General features: G+C 41.6%; 1 protein-coding gene across 1 annotated transcript; it reads right to left on the bottom strand.

Moving 5' to 3' along the window:
* Positions 1-11,061: 11,061 nt before the first annotated feature.
* On the bottom strand, positions 11,062-12,311 carry LOC308410583 (trace amine-associated receptor 13c-like; the record flags this gene model as incomplete). The annotated part of the gene is made up of 2 exons (XM_080904002.1): positions 11,062-11,878; positions 12,139-12,311. The coding sequence occupies 2 exons, from the start codon at positions 12,309-12,311 to the stop codon at positions 11,062-11,064; spliced, it is 990 nt and encodes a 329-aa protein (XP_080760128.1).
* Positions 12,312-12,646: the final 335 nt, after the last annotated feature.

The following is a 12,646-nucleotide window of genomic DNA, read 5'->3' on the forward strand; positions in this document are numbered from 1 at the left end:
ACTACTTACATGTTATTTTTGTATTACTGGATTTTATTTTCAAAGATCTCTTTGCTACAAGTTCCCCCGACTGTTTTTTTTTTTTTCCCCCTTTTTTTAGGAGGTGGGTAGCTTTGAGGGTGATATTATATTTTTAGAACCATGGGATATTTTGCACGGAGCCGCACACGGTAGGCTTGGTGTGTAGGAGAGGGTGGACCGGTTGGCCACGAGAGTGCTTGTTAATGAGCACTGTGTTTGGGTTCGTATTCATATATGCAATGTGTTGTGTGTTACTTGTGTATGTGTGTGTGTTGTTTCCCCATTTTTTCCCAGACACCGCCATAAAAGACAAACATGGTCAATATGTTATTGTAGCTGGGAAATTATTCAATATGCCAGTAGTGTTGGCAAACATATACGCACCCAATTGGGATAATGTTCAATTTTTTAAGGATTTGTTTTCATTACTACCTAACTTGGACACACATAATTTGATTTTGGGGGGAGACTTGAATTGTGTCCTAGATTTAACTCTGGACCGCTCCAGCCCAACACCTGGTGTGCTAAGTAAATCTGCTCAATGCGTTAACTCCTTCTGTGAAACATATGGTATATTCGATCCATGGAGATATGCAAATCCGACTGTTAGACAGTACTCCTTTTATTCCCCGCCACACCAAACTTATACTAGAATCGACTATCTTTTGTTAGACAAGAAATTGACCCCAATGGTAATGCATGTAGAATACCCTGGTATAGTACTATCTGACCATAGCCCGGTCACACTGAAACTTAAATTCCCTGACTATACACCACCTCAGAGGATGTGGCATCTTAATAGTAGATTGTTGGCTGATGATGATTTTAAAGAATTCATCAATTCGCAAATAGTTTTTTTCTTGGATCTTAATGATACTCCTGATATAAGCAGTGGCATTTTATGGGAATCATTAAAAGCGTACGTACGCGGACAACTTATTTCATATAGTGCTGGTGAAAGGAAAAGAAGAATGAAACGTACCACAGAATTAATGACAGCAATAAAAGAAGTTGACCGGGCAAATTCTTTGACTCCATCTGCGGAGCTGCATAGAAAAAGGATTTTGCTCCAGACTGAATATGACATTCTGATAACTCAGCGCGAGGAGGATTTATATCTTAGGTCGAGACAAGATCTCTATGAGCATGGTGAGCGTGCCGGCAAACTCCTGAGCTACCAGCTGAAACAATCAGCAGCTGCTGGTATGATAGTAGAGATAGGAGACAATGTGGGTAATAAAATTATAGATCAGAAGGGGATTAACAATCAATTTAAATCTTTTTATGAGGACTTGTATACCTCAGAAATAAATGATAGGGACCGAGTGAAGAATTTTTTTGAAAACCTTGAAATACCACCACTAGAGGCAGCAGATAGAGATAGGTTAGAGGGACCCATATCTGTCATGGAGATAGACAAAGCAATTCGGGGTATGAAGACAGGAAAAGCACCGGGCCCTGATGGGTACCCAAGTGAGTTTTATAGGACATTTGCTCCCGCACTGATTCCCTTACTTTGCAGAGTATTTCAGGAAATTCTTGATAAAAAAGCTCTGCCCCAAACAATGTCACAGGCCTTGATCTCTGTACTCCTTAAGAAGAATAAGGACCCACTTAAATGTGAGTCATATCGCCCAGTAAGTTTACTTGGATGTGATTATAAAATACTGACCAAGGTACTGGCAGCTAGAATTGAGCTTGTCATAATTAAGATAATACATCCTGATCAGACAGGGTTTGTTGCAGGTAGACAACTCTCCAGCAATCTCCGCCGTCTGTTCAATGTAGTATATACTGCTGGAGATAACATTATGCCAGAGATTGTGATATCCTTAGATGCCCACAAAGCCTTTGATAGAATAGAGTATTACTATCTATTTACGGCCCTCGAAAGATTCGGCTTTGGTCCAACATTTTGCTCGTGGATTAAAATAATTTATTCGAGCCCCCAGGCTATGGTGAGAACGAATAATATCATATCTGAACCCTTCTCTCTATTCCGGGGAACAAGGCAGGGGTGCCCTCTATCACCCCTGCTCTTTGATGTGGCAATTGAACCCCTTGCGATAATGCTGAGACAGGCTGCTGGATTGGTAGGGATACAAAGGGGGACACAAAACCATAGGCTGTCCTTATATGCTGACGATCTCCTCCTTTTTCTGTCAAACCCTGCCACCAGTATCCCGGTGGCCCTTGGTATTATCAAAGATTTTGGGAGGGTGTCGGGCTATAAAATTAATTTAGACAAAAGTGTTCTTTTCCCCATTAATAAACAGGCGAGGAAACTTTCTTTCCGGGCCTATCCCTTTGCAATACATAAGGATAGATTCACATATTTAGGTGTTAATGTATCTAGTAAGTATAAAGATTTACTGGACTATAACTTTAAAGTTGCACTGGACAAAGCGAAATTAGATATGGAAAGGTGGGCATCGCTCCCCTTATCATTAGCAGGGAAGGTAAATTCTGTTAAAATGAATATACTGCCGCGGCTCCTCTACTTATTTCAGACGATACCGATTTTCATTCCTAAATCATTTTTTAAGGAGTTGAACAAATGTACGTCTGCCTTTATTTGGAAAAAAACTGTCCCCAGAATAAGACGGGAGTTTCTTGAGAGACAGAAAGAAGAGGGAGGCCTGGCTCTGCCGAACTATATGCACTATTATTTTGCTGCTAATATACATAAGTTGTTATTTTGGGTCAAAGAGTTAGATGAGGATGAAACCCCAATATGGGTTCATATGGAAAGGTATGTCTCTAGTCCAGTGTCCCTGCGCTCCCTGGTCTGCGCTCCTCTACCCTTGAGCAAACATCTTTACACGAACAACCCGGTGGTATCTCATTCTCTGAAAATTTGGACTCAATTCAGATCACATTTTAAAAACAGAACCGCCCTCCTGTCTGCTCCCATCTATGGAAATCACTTGTTTCCCCCAGCCCTCGGGGGAACAGCCTTTAGGGAATGGCATAGAGCTGGGGTGGAATGTGTTAAACATCTTTTTAAAAATGGTACTTTTATGTCTGCGGCTCAACTGGAAAAGGACTATGGAATTTCCTCCAAGACTAATTACTTTAGATATTTCCAGGTTCGGGACTTTGTGAAAAAGTCATTCAGCCCCTCCCTCGAGCTTCCACAAAGCGGATGGATAGACGAGTTGATGGACACAGATCCGACTGCTAAGGGGACAATCTCCACGCTATATGCACGTATTCAGAATGTGGCTTCCCCCTCCCTGGACAATGTAAGACGGAAATGGGAGGAAGAATTGGGGCTGGACATTTCAGAGGTTGACTGGGGGGGGGCTGTAGATCTAGTACACTCTGCTTCTATATGTGTGAGACACGGATTGATACAGTTCAAGGTGTTGCACAGACTCCATTTGTCAAGGGAGAAACTGGCAAGAATGTACCAGGGGGCCGATCCGACCTGCCCCAGATGTAAACAGGTGCCAGCCAACTTATGCCACATGTTCTGGTCTTGTTCCAGGCTGAAAGACTTTTGGGCTAACATCTTTAGAACATTCTCATTCATTTCTAATAAGGATATAGAACCAATGCCTCTGACAGCCATCTTTGGTGTGGCACCGAGGGAAACTCAACTAACAGCCTCTCAGAGGAAGGCAATAGCATTCGCCTCATTGCTGGCTAGGAGATTGATTCTATTTAACTGGATAAAGGCAACACCGCCATCCCATAAACGCTGGGTGGAGGAGGTGATGGCACACCTCAAATTAGAACATCTCAGATTCACTATACAGGGCAACACCAAGAAATTCTTTAAGGTCTGGCAGCCTTTCATTTCCTATTTTGAAGATGAGTTTCCGTCCACTCCATAACTGGCAACTTCCCCCCCCCCCCCTTTTTTTTTTTCCTTCCTCTGTCTGGGTATAGTTTTGTCTTACACTGTGTGGTAGGACTTGAGTTCGAGCTTTTCTGTATGAATGATATGCTTTCTGAAAACTCAATAAAAACACTTTGATTATTATTATCAAGTTTGCTGACGACACCGTCGTGGTGGGCCTGATCTCTGATAACAACGAGACGGCCTACCTGAAGGAGATTAGGAATCTGGAGAACTGGTGCCAGAGGAACAACCTCCTTCTAAACGTCAGTAAGACAAAGGAGCTGATAGTGGACTTCAGCACAAAGCAGGAGAGGAACTACCAGACCCCCGTCATCAACGAGTGCCCAGTGGAGAGAGTGGACAGCTTCAAATACCTCGGAGTTCACATCACGCAGGACCTGTCATGGTCCTGTCACATCAGCACCGTGGTGAAAAAGGCCCGTCAGCGTCTCTACCACCTCAGACGCTTGAGAGACTTCCAACTGCCCTCCAAGGTGCTCAGGAACTTTTACTCGTGCACCATAGAGAGCATCCTGACGGGAAACATCTTAACCTGGTTCAGGAACAGCACCAATGCAGGACAGACGAGCTCTACAGAGGGTTGTGCGGTCAGCTGAGCGCACCATCCGCTCCGAGCTCCTTGACCTGCACTCAATCTACAGCAGGCGGTGCTGGACCAAGGCCAGGAAGATCGTGAAGGACCTCAGCCATCCCAACAACAGACTGTTCTCTCTGTTGAGGTCAGGAAAGCGATTCCGCTCCCTGAAGACCAACACAGAGAGACTGAGGAGGAGCTTCTTCCCGCAGGCGATACGGTCTCTCAATCACACCACCACACAGTACTGACCCGCACATATAGTTCTTACACACACACTGGACATTCTGGACATTGTTTTCACTTCATCACTTAAATCACTTTAAGCATATTTGCACTGCACAAGACAAAATGTGGATTGCACAACACTGGTCACTATATTCTTCATTTCCAATTAATACTTGTACAGCTGCTGTTATTGTGTATATATTTATTTATTTATTTATATTTCTTCATACATTCTTATATAGTTCTATACTGTGTATTGTGTATTTTGTTGTACAGTTATTTTATTTTCAACTTTAATTTATATATTTTATCTTATTCTTTCCCAGTTAAATTTACCCTTCATTCTAATTTGTGTTGTACAGTTATTTCATTTTTAACCTTAATTTATATTTTATTCCTTCCTAGTTAAATTTACCCTTTTTAATTTTTCATATTTATTTCCTATCTTATTCATAGCCTTTTCCTTTTTTTATCTTTAGGTCACGAGCAGTTGTCTAAGCATTTCACTGCATATCGTACTGTGTATGACTGTGTACGTGACAAATAAAATTTGAATTTGAATTTGTTGTGACGGGCTGCCTTTGGACGAGGGGTGTGTATTGTGGCTGTAGGTAAACCAGGTTGTGGTCTGACTTCCCTAGTGGGGGGAGGGGGGTGGCTCTGTATGCATCTCTCACATTGGCATACAGTAGGTCAATTCTCCTGTTGCTCCTTGTTGGACAATTCACAAACTGGTGAAAAGCAGCCAGAGTAGAATCCAGTGTGGCATGATTAAAGTCTCCAGATATAATAATGAAAGCCTCGGGGTTTTGTGTCTGAAGTCTTGCTGTGACTGTGTGTATTTTCTCACAGGCAGCTGCTGCGTCGGCCCTCGGAGGGATGTAAACACACACAGATCACATGACTGAACTCCCGAGGTAGATAATATGGCCGCAAGCTAACAGCTAGCAGCTCCAGGTCCGGACGGCATACCGAAACTTTAACGGAGACGTGTCCAGGGTTACAGTATCGTTTGTTAACGTAGACAATGAGTCCCCCACCTCTGCTTTTTCCGCTGGCCTGCGTGTCCCTATCGGCTCTCACGGATGTGAAACCGCATAGGTCTACGTTAGCCTGTGGCGTTAGCTCGGTTAGCCACGTCTCCGTGAAGATAAACAAGCTGCACTCACGGTATAGTCTGTGGTTGTTCAGAGCACACAGTTCGTCCATTTTATTCTGTAGCGAGTTCACGTTGCCCATTATCACTGTCGGGATTGATGGTTTGAATTGCCTCCGGTGATCCACTCTCCTCGCTCCAGCTTTGCAGCCTCTGTAGCTCCTCTTTATCTCAGCCGGGATGTTGTGTCGCATTCCGGTCTGTCCCTTTGTTCTTAGTGCCAGCAGCTCCGCTCTCGAATAGATGAAGGAGCTGGTTCCAGAAGTTTTAAAAAGTGCATTATCTATCTTGTATCGCTATATCTAAGAGGTATAAGTAGAGTAACTAGAGGAAGGTGAAATAAAGTTTGAAAACCTAGTCTAAAAAAAGTTAAAGTTAAGAAAAAGGTGCGGTGTTGCAGAGCTACTTGGAAAGGCTGCCGTCACTCCAGCGCCATCTTGAAAATATGGCGCTATGCTGTAGACTGACCAATGATGAACTTGAATCTGAACAAATGACAGCATGTAATGGTCTCACGTCCTCCACCCACTGAACAGCTAATAATATTGCGATCATTTCCCCAGTGTACACAGAAAGCCCATCACTAATCCTTTTACCCATTTCCACCAAAAACTCTGGGACCACGACTGCAACACCGGTTTGACTGGTTGTGTTCTTTGAGGCGTCTGTATATATTTGAAGATAACTATAATATTGGTCAATGTAAACCTGTACCGCACGAGAGTTCAAAGTAAATGCCCTATCCTCATTCTTCTTGTTCAACAATGTTAAGTCTAGGAAGTCAGGAAGTAGCCATGGAGGTACTGCCGGTAACGGCACTCTGTGACTAATGTTTAACTGATCCAGATTAAATGCTGTTGCTTGTCTCCCCACAATCCATCCAAAGCTCTTCTTTTCCCTCCTTTCTTTCTCCCAGCAAGGCTTAAGTACTTCATGCGTCGGGTGATCCTGCCCGTGGCCCTGTAAATGAGCCCAATTATTAAGTATGAGCTGCTCCCTTCTCAGTCCCAATGGCATCTCTCCCATCTCCACCTGTAAAGCTGCTGTTGGAGTTGTGTTAAATGCACCTGTGCAAAGTCGTAGTGCCTGATACTGATTATGGTCTAACTTTACTAGAGTTGTGTCTGCTGCTGAGTTATACGCTACACACCCATAATCCAACAGTGATCTGACCAACCCAGTGTATATGGCCCTCAAAGACTTTCTATCTGCTCCCCAGTCCCTCCCAACTAAACATCTCATTATATTCAACACTTTTTTACACTTGTCCACCACCTTCTGAATATGCGCAGCCCATGTCAACCTTTCATCAAACCACAATCCAAGAAACTTAAATTTACTCACCCTTTCTAATTCGTGATCATACAACTTAAGCTTGATGTCTGTACCAACTCTCTTCCTCGTAAAAAACATCACCTTGGTTTTATCAACCGAAGATTTAAAACCCCACTTATAAGACCACTCTTCGACTCTGCTAATCGTTCCCTGCAGTTTCTTCACAATACACTCTATATTTTTCCCTCTCTTCCATATTGCTCCATCATCAGCAAAAAGTGAACACCCCACCCCTGCCTCCATATCATTAAACACATCATCTATCATCAAAGAAAATAACATAGGGCTCACTATGCTCCCTTGAGGTGTACCATTTTCCACCAAAAACCTTCCAGAAAGAGCCTTCCCAACCCTCACTTGAACATGTCGCCCCTTTAAAAAAATCCATTATCCACCCGTACATCCTCCCCCTAATACCCAATTTACAGAGTTTAATTAGTAGGCCATCTCTCCACATCATATCATAAGCCTTTTCTATATCAAAAAACACCGCAACTACACTCTCACTGTTTGTTTGTGCACCCTGCCTTCCTTTTGGCTCATGTGTGTCTTGTTTGCAGGCATTGGAGAGGCGGAGTTCCCGTTTACAATCAGTGACACTGTCAACACCTGGGCCAGCGTGCCAGGAATCTATATAAAAAGCCTTTAGGGCATAGCTTGGGTTGGCCCTGAGACACCAGGTTGGATTCTGGCTGCGTTAGGTTTGGTTTTTGCTTTTGACACTATTACATGCATCATCTTCCACTCATCCATTACTTCACACACACTACTGATGGTACTGATTACACACACCACTGTTTGTTTTTGACAGTAGGGTTTCTTTTCTGTTTTATTTGTTTTAAAAGAATAGAAGCAGCTTGGAATACATTCCTAGCCATGTCTGAGGTTTTCTTTGTCATGACCGTACGGCCCCATGACAGCTGCCTGGCAACAAGGCCAACTTGAAAAGCTTGAATCTTCCCTCTGAGTAGCCACAGCAACATTTTGGTGATTAAAGCAATCATGTAATGGGTTTTTTGACACTGTTTTCAATAGGGGTGCAACAATATATGTATCGGTATTGAACCGTTCGATACAGTGCTTTTGGTTTGGTACGCATATGTATCGAACAATACAAAATGTTTTATTTATTTTATCAACTTTTCTTCTGATGATACTGTCTGTGTTGAGAGCTCAGTGGATCTGCGTTCGACTACTCCGCCTAGGCTGCACTGTCGATCGCAGATCCACTGATCGCAGCACAAGCTAGCCAGATAGACGTTAAGCTTGTTGCAACTGCCTCTACGCTACCTGAAATTGAACCTCCCTCACCCTCATTCAGATCTGGCGTTTGGAACTATTTTGGTTTTCATGTGACGTATGACCCTGATGGTAAGCGCGTCATGGACAAAAGTAAAACAATATTTCGGATGTGCCACGCTATGCTCAATTACATTGGCGTTAATGTAATTTTAATGAGATTAACGCTGACAGCACTAGTGGGAACACAACAACTATGACTGCACATTTACGCCGACATCATCCTAGAGCAAAGACAAGTGGAAGCAGAAAAAAAACAACAAGCACGCATGCTACAAACTCTATTCGGGTTATTTAGACAGCCGTTAGCACATGATTCGCGTTATGTGGACCTGATATGTTTAATATGCTGTTAAGAATATACCTCAGAAGAAGGGTATAGTATAGCTTTTATTTTGGAAAGAGCCATTTCTCTAAAATAAATTCTCTTTTCCAAAGATGAGGTATTTCTCGATCAGATAGATTGTTTCAGCAACATTAAATTAAAAAGTGTACTTTTTAGTTAAAATATATATTTATAATTTTAATAAATGACAAATTAAAAAGGCATGAGCAATTTTTGTATCAAAAAAATATCGAACCGTGACACCAAAGTATTGAACCAAACGGAACCATGAATTTTGTGTATCATTGCACCCGTAGTTTTCAGCCAGTCTGACCCAGTGATAGCCAGCAACCACTCAGCAAACAGTGTCAGAATGCACATTTTGTTGCTAGTGACAGGAGGTTGCCAGTGGGTTGTTAACCCTTTTCTAGGCCTGTATAATTGAAAGCATAGAGTACTAAGCACTATTTGACAACCAGTGTTGGGGTTAATTACAAGCTAGGTACTTAATTACTAGCTGGAGAAAGTAATTTGGTACAGCTACCACTTGTTACATTACATTCTCATTATTCGAATTATTAATGAACTGAAATGCGCCGTCAAATAATTACCAATAACAAAATAAATCTATATGCTAAAGACCCACACACCAACACAAATCCTTTAAAGTGATTTGCCCCTGTGATTCTACTTTTAAAAACATGAACAGGTAGAAATGGCTCATCACTGCTTCTGTTACATGATGAAGATCAATCCATTCAGCTTTAACAGTAATCTAGGGTCTTTGCTAGCTTGGTGTTAGCATGCTGTCTGTCCAAAAACTTGCAAAGAGCCAAAGTTCTGTTGGCAGTATAATCTGGTTTCTGCCTTGGATGCACTTTCCAATTTCCAATCACTCTCTCCTCCTTTTGTCCAATTAAATTAAAAGTAATGTCCATATTCAGCCTTGTCAAAGGCTGAAGATCACTCCGCCATTTTCCTTCTTCAGCCACATAAAATGAGGTCATAGTACCTGCTCGTTCGGGGTTCCAAGCGATTCAAGCAGGTACTAAAATGTGATGTCGTCAGACTGCATGCCACCGATTGGCTAGTAAGTAGCATCACTCAGTCAGTCATGAGTGTGTCTTATTCGCAAAAATTAAAAATGCCATTTTTGAAACCTGGCAACATGACTACAAAAAAACAACGCCGTGGTCCCTGAATCTAAAGAAAAGCCACACACTGAGCAGTAGGTATATTCTTGCCTCAATGTCCACCTTTTGTTGTAGCGTTTGTGTTGCATATTAATTGTGTCACAGGGCGCTCGGACGCGCTGCTATTATAATAACCACGCAGGTTAGGTTGTACTGGATTTTAATGTAAAACCAGTCAATCTGAGGCGATCAGTGGTTAGTCAATCCGAGGTAAGTACTAATGGAAAAAGGGGCTTATGTATGGAAGAGGTCAGGAGGGAGGTACAACAGTACAACTTTAGAAACATTTTTACAACATGGTGGATGTGCCATGGTGTCATGGTTTTGTACTGCGTTGCAAAAAGTGGTGCTGGTGCTTTCATACCCTCCACAACATTCGAACCATTACATTGTTGCGATAGACAAAAACAGCCAAAACTATGAAAGCTATAGTGTGTACAGTTATTTTCTGTTGTTTTAACATAAAAAAGATACAATTATCCATTACTCGTTTCTTTTTTTGTAAGAAATATGACCGAAAACACAATTAGCTAGCAGCTGATTCCTGCTGCCACAGTTGCATTCTGTTTCTGACAATATTTCAGGCAGTATGTGAAGAACACATTTGAACAGACAATGATATCATTTACAAAATGATATCATTGTCTGTTCAAAGATGAAGAACACCTTTGAACAATGATCTTTTACAAAATGAAAAAAAGACATGAACCATGAAACAGTTTCTGAATATTGTGATCAATTAATGATTATATTTGAATAAAAAACAAACAAAAAAAAAAAAAACCACACTTCCCTTTTATTTCTATGGCATCAATAATAGTGGTCTTAATTGCAGAATCAGACAAAAATACAGAATTACTTCAAAGATGATTACAAAAACTGTCATTGATCTGGATAAACATAAATATCCCGGATATGTAATAATTTCCAATTTTTAGAATATGCCTAATAAGGTGAACAACACACATTATTCTCCTTGTTCTCTTAAAGAGACAGAAAGGGTTTTAACAGCTGGTTGTTCAGTTTTTATCATAAACATCTTTTTGGAAAGATCTCTTTCTTCTACAGTATGCTGACCTCACAGGAGCCTGGCTGAAGTATCTGTAGAGTGACAACTAATTTCACAGCTTTTCTAAACCAGGGGTAGAACATAGCATAAATCAAAGGATTTAGACAGGAGTTAAAATAATACAGATAGATCACAATGGATGCAGATGAGCTATTGAGCAACTCGTATCCAAAAAATGAAACAATGTAATATGGGCAGAAACATAATAGAAACACAAGAACAAGAACACCCAGAGTCCTGGCTGCTTTTAACTCTGATTTCTTTGCTGTTAGAGTCACTGAGAGCTGCAGTGTGACAGCTGTAACATGAGAGCGCATGGCACGGGCCTGAGACACAGCCACCACAAATACTCTCATATACAGAAATACGATGACAGTAACTGGAGCAATAAAAGTTAAAACAATGTCAGTGGTTCCTACAATGTAGTCTATGACAAATACACATTCTCCATAACAGGAAGTATGTCGTTCTCGTTGAAGCAGGTCGTCCTTTATAAATAGTATGTTGTAAAAAACCGAGCAGAGCCAACACAGACAGACGCAGAGTTTCACTCTTCTGTCAGTGATTCTGGTGGGGTAATGCAGAGGGTCACAAATAGCCACATAGCGGTCGACTGATATCAGCACCATAATGCCCACTGAGGCAGAGGTAATGACGAAGCATATATAACTATACAGAGAACATGTGAGTTGACCAAGAAACCAACAAGCTGTGTCTCGTAGGATTTTTGCTGGCATCAACAACAGACCAATGAGAAAGTCTGAGACAGCCAGAGAGAGGAGGAGGATGTTAGTGGGTGTGTGGAGCTGTCTGAAAGAAGAGAGAGAAATATCAAGAAGTCATTATTTCTATACTAAAACAATCTAAACAAACAAAATTATTGCAGCTGTCCTATCCGAAAGTGTAGACAGTTGAAAGGGTAGTAGAGGATAGAATCTTTAGAGTTGCACATTATTGTCCGATAATAGTCTACCCATAAGATATAAATTAATTTAAATTTAGTCGTAATTAGTAGTAGAGTTGTAGTAGTAGTAAAGCCACAGCAGAAGTTTAAAAAAGTAAATCTCTGCCTGAAGTGGGAGACTGAGACAATGACGAGAAGGTTGAGAGCCACAGTTAGCAGAGAGACTGAAAACACCACAACGTAAGGGAGCAAAACTTGAGACAGAGATGTTTTAGGCTTCTTGCAGGAGATGTTGAAGAGTTGTGGAAAGCAGAGCTCTGCTTCGTCCTGGGTCTCCATCTTCACACACCTGCAGAGAGCTGCAGCTCTGGCATCAATGTGAGCAGAATATAACTGATCCTCACACCTTCTCTAAACTCCTCCCCTCATCATTCTTTCAGCGTCTGTAATGCCCCCTTCAGTGCACACTGAATCCAGGCTGACCACTTGCTGATAGTATTGTATTAATCTGGCAAGTAATTACTGACCACATCTAGCCCAATGTTCTTAGGGTTACATTAGTTTCTGAAAATGCTACATCCTAGTAACATTAGCTAACTAAAACTGCAAACTGCCTTTTTTGTAAATTAATGTGCTTTTCAAAATAAAGCAGCACCAAGCCCTGTTTGCACAGT

The sequence above is a fragment of the Rhamphochromis sp. 'chilingali' genome, assembly GCF_963969265.1.
Source record: "Rhamphochromis sp. 'chilingali' genome assembly, chromosome: 14".
Taxonomy (NCBI): domain Eukaryota; kingdom Metazoa; phylum Chordata; class Actinopteri; order Cichliformes; family Cichlidae; genus Rhamphochromis; species Rhamphochromis sp. 'chilingali'.